General features: G+C 37.1%; 2 protein-coding genes across 2 annotated transcripts in view; both read right to left on the reverse strand.

Annotated features, from left to right (window-relative positions):
- LOC109470171 (spectrin beta chain, non-erythrocytic 5-like) overlaps positions 1 to 7,100 on the reverse strand; it is a 58,263-nt gene extending 51,163 nt beyond the window's left edge. The window contains exon 1 of the mRNA XM_019768953.1: positions 6,841 to 7,100. The gene's annotated coding sequence lies outside the window, so the exon portion shown is untranslated. The remainder of the gene's footprint in view (positions 1 to 6,840) is intronic.
- A 538-nt stretch (positions 7,101 to 7,638) lies between these two features.
- LOC109470138 (EH domain-containing protein 1-like) overlaps positions 7,639 to 8,018 on the reverse strand; it is a 12,594-nt gene continuing 12,214 nt past the window's right edge. Inside the window, exon 7 of the mRNA XM_019768920.1 lies at positions 7,639 to 7,644. Within this exon, the coding sequence (XP_019624479.1) occupies positions 7,639 to 7,644 (6 nt within the window). The remainder of the gene's footprint in view (positions 7,645 to 8,018) is intronic.

The raw sequence follows: 8,018 nt of genomic DNA on the forward strand, positions 1-8,018 counted from the left end.
TGGTTATGAATGTTAAGTAGAGTCGTACTGTATGCACCAACTGACATGGCAACTACACAGCACAGCCAACGTCACAGAATTTTTACATTTTTACTAAGAGATAATCCTTCAAATGTTTATCTGAATCTTGGGCACCAGTAGCATATAAATTACTATGTAATGGTACTCAAAGTAAAACACAAGATTGATTTTGTACGTTACAAATCAATGGACTGAGCCATAAAAACATGTGACCCAAGCTGAATACGGTAGGTACAATTCACAAGCAAACATGGAGCTCCCTACTGAAGTCTAACCACCTTCAGAAGTCAATTGTTATATCAAATACATGTACTGCCCATATCTTGCTAAAAGGGTAAAAATACAACTAATGAAGATGTATTTAAAATACTTAATGGTATTACTAAATTCTTTCGTAAGATACCTATTAGTAATCAAACTTTCAAAGGCGTGATATTGCATTAAATATCTGAGGTTGAAAAAACATTGCCTTCCATGCTCATTGTATAATTTTGGACAACACCAGAATTTACTGATTGTTAGAAAAAGCATGTGCTATTTTTATGACAAAAAAATCCCTATAAAATAACACAAATTGAGCTATCTCTCTAAAATTGATTCCTGTAATTCATAGGACATGAACTGCTCCATTCTATTACAGACATATTTGTCTACTTGGCAGCCTCTGTGCTTTGTATGCCTAGTCAGAGGGATTTGGGGATAACTTCCCTGTCCTTGGTGCTGAAGAACAAAAGCCCCATTGGTATTACAATGGTATGTGAAAACACATCAGAACATAAAATATTCAACAAAGCTTACAAATTCTGAACTACAATACTATCAGCGCTGTCACGTCATAGGCAAAAGTAAGGCTCAACCATCTTTATTCTTTTGATCTACAGGTCAACCTTTACAATACATTTAAAGAAAGGATATATCTCATTTAAAAAGAATGTTAAACACTATAGATATAAAAAAATTCTGATACCTTGAGTCGTCTGGAAGAGAATATTCTGTTACCATTTTTATTTCAAAGACTCCCTTTCACCTTTAAATGCATGACAAAAACTAACCCTGTTTCAAAGAGTAACAATTACGCATGCAACAGGAAGGCTATTCAACAATCATTATATGCCACATGGTAGAATATCCATTAACCATGCAGATGATGCAAATCTGATGGACAATAAGTCAATGAAATAGAATATTTGCACCCTAAAGATAAATTCTGCTATGGTTATTTTTCAAAAGTAATACTTGCAGAAAATGTTGATGTAGATTGTAAATGTAGATTCTGCACAGATGTAGCAGAAGGATATTTTTAGACATCTCATTATCAGTGACAGCACATGCAATGGTAATCCATGAATTATTGATCCCAGTTTGAGGCAGCACGTGCTCAAACAATGGAAGCCAATTCAGAACACGCTTATCTGGTACAAAATCACCAACACAATTAACTGCTGTGTGCTTCATCATCCATGAAAAAATAGTCCAAATTTTAGTTTTTGATAAACAGAAACAGAGGTCTACACTACCTTTAAAGCTCAGTACGTAGGTATTATTACTGAATGAAAATTTATTACTGATGAATTTTACTTAACATCGGGAAAAACTGTATGCTAAATACAAAACATTGAAATAAATAAATAGACAATGTCAAGGATAATTAGTAACATTTTTACAACTACAATGATCTTTACAAGCTTTAAAGATAATACAGAAGTTACACAAGTCAAACTATCCAGCAGACACAGAATACATATCTATAATGTTACTCATATAGAGACAGAGAATCTAAGGGAACTGTATAATAGTTGGATTCACCTATGGAAAAACAGATATGCTTGTTGCGCATAAAGTTTCTAAAATAGCATAAGCTGAAAAAGATATTTCATTTACATTTACTGAACTGATAAGAACAAACATTAGTACAAGCTTGTGATTTTGTCGCATAACAGACTTGCTTCCAAAGTTTGGCTCAGTGCCAGATTCTTCTGACAGGTGTATTCTGGCCAATGATTACAACTGACATCCAGTCATCATCCGAACTTTAATCAAACATTACAAATACATGTACTTCCTTTGACTATCACAGGTATATTCTCAGGCTAATCAAGTTCAACATACATGTCTAAAACCACCTGCCTGGGATTTATTTCAATCTTGTTGGGAACAACTTTTAACTGGACTGGTCTGGTCTGGTAAAACAAGAGTTGGTACAATCACACCCTTCTCGGAGGAGTTAAAAAGACACTGTAAAGGCAACCTGTATCCTAGCAACACAGCAAACAAACAACACCTCAAAACTCTTGGGTCTGTCAGAGCTGATAAAGCACTGAATTATCAATGTCTGCTGCAGTTGGAAAGATATGTAGGGGGCAAACCCAGAAAGGTCAGGACAAATCACAGAGGAGTTTCCCTGATGGATCAGTGTGATTCTTTTCGTTGTTCCTTGTTGTGTTTTATGGGGGAGTTGATATGAGTGGAAGGATGCTGCTTTATCATGAAGTGCCTGATAATTCAGCACCAGTGACTTGTACCATCCATCTACACTGAGTTTTTGATCCATAGTGAGTCTTCAAGGTCTCATCCAAGATATTGGATCTGATGAACTCTGGGAATAACAATTGATTTTCAATGGTGTTGTGAAGTTGGAACAAACTACGTAACAGTATCTTGGAAAGGGAAATTCCTTACACCAAGAAATTTGACGAAATAGCAGGAAAATGTTCTAACACTTTTGGGAAACATACTTATTTGAAACAAAACTTAGCTACCCATGTTACTGCTAGGCTATCCTTATTCCCTTGTAACAGTTGGACCAAGAAAAAGTACTCATGGTGAGGACTCAGTGAATGCCAACAAGGGGAAGTGATTAACAAAAACTTTCTTTCTCTGTACAGAATTGAGCCATCTACTGTAGCTGCAGTACACACAGTTTTCATGAAGTGTTACTCTACATAAAAACATTATTTTTCAAGTATGGACAAAAGATCTGTACTTGAATATGCCCTTAAAGCCTTGACTAAACACAAAACTATGCTGACTGGTGTTATATAAGCTAAGCTCATGTCCATCTTGGCAACAAGAGACTGAAAATGTTGTTATACTACATTGATATTTGAAACCCAGGGATATTTTACAGTTGTAAAACCTCTTACATTGGCAAGTTACATCAGGAAAAGCATCAGATCTTTTAGGTGGAACTGTGTAAACTATGCATATGTAAGACCCTTTTAGCTAATTTTAGCCCAGTACTATTTGAGGTTTGCCAAGTTTGCACAGGCTGTCTTCATCACCATGGTAACCCTTCTGTTGTGGTTCAAAGGTACCTCCCCTTAAAGTCGGGAACAAAATTAGTTCTCCTTCTGTGGTTTTCTGGCATAATACCACAAGAAATGTCATACATGTGTATTATGTTTAAAAAAGCAAAATGGGCTTAGTTGCCTGTATATATAGAGAGTGGTGTTACACAATGATGTTTAAAGTATCATACATGTGGTCTGAGGAAAAGGTGTACATACTAAATTTTCTAACTCAGCACAGTTGGCCCCATTCTCACTTATACAAGCTGTCTTTGAAACATGCCGATAGAATTCCAACATGCATGACATAACATAACAGCCTCACCTTACTGTTGCTGTCAATATTTACTGACACAGTTCACATGTTCTCCATGACTTAACAACAGCCACAGAGATAGCAATGTTACCTGTGTAAACACTTTCTCTGTTTTCTCCACTTGGTCCTGTAATGCTAATCATTTCACTTAAGTCTTGGAATGACAAACAGGTCTTCAGAAGAATGTCCATCTAAAGTAAACTTTCTCAAACCTGCTTGCAAGAACATTGTCAAAGTGGTAAAAATGCACATAAGGTACATACACAGCCTTACAAATAAATAGTCTTAAACTTCACTATCTTGTCTTATAAAAGCTAGCTTGCTCTACAGTACAAATCAGTATAAACTGGTAGATATTCAGATATCATATTTGGAAAGTGTGGGGGAAAAGTAATATTTCCTGTGACCTGACCTATAAACCCTACATGATTGATAGTCACAAAACTGATCTGGTCACTCAATTAAGTATTTATGACAGAAAGATACTTGACAACATCCCTTGGGACAACAATAATATCATCAAAATATCTACAATATCTAATGATCTTGTTTTGAGTATCATTATTGCCTTGAGGATGTCAAAATGTTATTTTGAAACACAATGACTAAATAATAAATTGTCAAATTTTACTTGTCACGAAAACAGCCTACTAGCAATCTGCCAAAAAGCAGCTATGAAGCATTGCAAAAATCTTATTTTAGATTTGGGCATATGAAGTCAACTGTCATAATTGTTTGCTGTCTAAAAATGAAAACATCTGATCATTTAGATTTTAGAAGTATATAACGTTATATCTCTTAGAGAATTTTACCTTCATATGCACAAGTTGACAGTAGACAATTTAATACATATCTAAACCTTTCATTCTATCATGATTTATTAGATACTTTACCTCCTAATCCACTATCTGATAACAAGGCCAGAAGGTGTCAGGATGATAATACCCTCAGAGGCAGTTCAGTCGATCATAACTCAATTATGAGGTGCTAAAGCTGTCCAACTCTACAAGCTTTCCTGTACACACAGAAACAAGAACCACTCAGTGCCTGTTTACCAAGTGAAATCCCCCAGCTGGCCATGTTGAAACCAGCTCACATTACACTTTACAGGATACGGGCATTATGTAACCTGCATGTAGAGAACACAGTAGGTGATAGAATGACAGCAGATTAGCCTGTACTGAAGTGTGTTGTATCTGCAGCCACTTGGCGCAGATTAGGGGGCTGATTTATGTATGTAGAAGTCACTTTCTCCACATTGTCTGAGCTGTTGCAATCAGGCTTTTAGCTAGGGGGTGTCCAGGGTGTCTTTTGGACGCCCTGTACTGAAAATAATAAGAAATTGGACGCCCTACTTTTTTGTAGGACACCCTAAAGACGCCCTATTTTTTCCACTCCCAACCCTTGCCATGCACACATGCCTCCCTTCAGCCTTACTATAAATACAAAAATGATGGTTTACTAAAGGAAAAAACTCAAATTTACACCTGAAAATGCAGAAAGTAGTGTTTGAGAGCATTATGAATTTCAAAAAAGCCCCCCTAAAATCTTGCACTCAGCATGTCTTCACTGTGCATAGCATACAATAAAAAAAATGGACGCCCACCAAAAAAATCCTAGCTAAAAGCCTGGTTGCAATACTACAAAACAGTCCTGGGAACAGGATGTTTCCTTGGCCCAAAATCTGTACATGAAGTTGTGGGAATAATGGCATTTCATATTTAGCAATTTTGAAATCTTCTTCAGTAGCATTATTAGAATGAACTGCAGGAAAAGACACCGCTAAGTGTGAATAAAGATTAGCTTTGGTGATGTGATGATACCAGCATAATTGGATGTCCCCAAGTCTAGGTGGGGTAATGGTTACATGTTGGATGTCTTCAGTTACACGCACCTGAATTGTACCCCACAGAATTTGATACAAGATCCCAGCTACCTGACACCACGGGTATTTAAGGAATCCCAGCCCAAACAGGGTTTAACTTTTAAAAGGGGTCAAATTAAAGTAAACCACAACATGCTCTTCCCACCAAAACAGATTTTAGGATTGATGCAATCATTACAATGACAACCTCTGTTGCTTACCTTGACTTTTGACCTTGCCACAAGATTTTTATTTTGTTTATTTTGTTTCACGTATTAGTTTTGATCTTCCTATAGAAAGTAAGACAAGGGCACTTTGTTTTAGTTTGTTTCTAAATCTATTCACGGGTCACTTGGCTTGTTTCAAAACAGCTCAAGCTAATCCAGAAAAAGGAAAAGGCTAGGTCAGGAACAATCTTGAAGCTTCTATGAAAACGATTTTTGCTTTTATCAAGTAACATTTCATTTGGCTACTTATAACAGGAAAAATAAAAGTAGAGGGAGCCTTACCTGTATTTGCTGCATTGATAATTGATTTTTAAAACGGTTATAATATTTTGTCCAAGTGATCCTTAACGTAAGGTGGCTTGAAGTCTTAAGCAAGGTGAGGTCAAGACATTGTCAGCATAACATAACATCAGTAAACTTTCAGCAATACTACTTGAATGTTTGAGACATATGAAGTTAGTGGTTATTTTAATACAGTCCTACACACCATTTAGAGCTGAGGTCATACTAGTATTTTGCAAATAAAAGAGTGAATTCTGTCCACCTTCTGTAAACTTTCCGGTTGACATATTTCAGAGAAGGGTCAGACATCAAGCTTGGCAATGGTAATTCCCGCGAAATTATATCGCAATCTGCGTCCTGCATTCACGTTTCACGGCTGGACGAATATCGCAATTATTCATGAACCTCAAGTTGTGAGGCTGATGTCCCACCTCTGATAACTGAGGAAAATCGGCAACGAGAATCCTGATCTTCGTCAGAAAATGTCTCAGATTTGACACTTTTGCAGGGGCTCTACAATCTCTCATTTCGCACCAGAACGATCTACTGATAGTTAAGGTAATTAACTGAGAAAACCAATGCTATTTTAGTGACAAAGCGTCGTTTGTGGAACATTACACCGTCAGGGTTCAGCTCAGCTAAGCGGACCACACAACCACCTGCCCCCCACCCCTCCCCCCAAAATAACGGTACCACTTTACCTGTCCTGCTTGTCACACCTGTCCTAAGATAACCTTGCTACACCTGTTCTATGGGCAGTATAACGGGACTGCATGCCTTGGTTAGCGCGGCTGACAACAATGAATAAAGATAGCCGCGGGCGAATAGTATGAATATGCCTACCTTTTGTTCGCTCGGTGCAATCACTTTGTGAGTTCCCCCATCCAAACCTGGCGGGCTTTTCGATTTAAACCTCCATCCTTCGCTCCTTTCCAGCGGGAACCATAGGCATTCCTTGCTCAAACTGTCTCAAAGCCATCCTTAGAAAGTAATGTCCATTCGTAGCAATGAAGTTGTGGGAATAAATTCGAGGGAAAACTGTATGCTATGTTTACACCCGAGGTGAATCTGCTCAGGTTTCCCTCCTCCAGCAGTCGGCAGCTGGCAACATGGCGTCTGAATGAACTCATTAATTATTCATGACCTAGGCGGGGCTTCTCGACTTTGACCCTAAAAGAAACTTAACTTTGTTCTCTACAGACACGGTTCAATACATCCGCAAGTTTGAGTAACGAGCAAGCTGTCGTCCAAAATCAGGACTGACTATCTCAATATATGCATCTGGTACTGAATATATGCATGTTGAAATCAATAATGTTAACGTTAACGTTACACATTAAGCCAATAACAGGTGGTCTCACCTGATATGGTTGTCAAGTTCACGTAAAGAACAGGAGAGAGGCACCAGAAGACAACAAAAGAATTCAATATAATGTTAGCTCTTCACCAAACGTTACATGTAGGGAGTTGATATTCCAAAATATACTTCATAAATAATCATGTTTTTCTTGTACACAAAACTGTTAACCGTTAATGTTACAACACAGAAGAACAGACAAATGATTCAATATCAGAAAGAAAAGTCACTTTTTTAATCATTCTGCATATTTTCAGCCAAACTTACATGTCATCAATATCATTTCATGTCTGAAATTAAATAAAATATAATGTTAAAACATTTGATGGCAGCACAACTTAATTTGATCCAACAATCATTCCACAGAAACAGTTAATGTTAATGTTACATGTGTACATAACATGTGCTATAAAGTAGGTAAAGGTGAGGGGCTAATGAGGAAAAGAGGTGCTATCATGCAATATCTATATCTGTAATCTACTATAATACAAAATGACTTTCTACCCTCAATACAAATCAAGGAGGTTAATACAACCTCCTTGAGACAAATGCATAGGTAATACCAGGAAGTAGATTCAGCAAATAAAATCATGAATTCTTATACACAAACATCTTGCAAAGTAGTAAATTGACCAATTGATAAAGGTGCACAACACACTTGCTT

The sequence above is a fragment of the Branchiostoma belcheri genome, unplaced genomic scaffold (genome assembly GCF_001625305.1).
Source record: "Branchiostoma belcheri isolate BF01 breed outbred unplaced genomic scaffold, Haploidv18h27 scaffold22, whole genome shotgun sequence".
Lineage (NCBI taxonomy): Eukaryota > Metazoa > Chordata > Leptocardii > Amphioxiformes > Branchiostomatidae > Branchiostoma > Branchiostoma belcheri.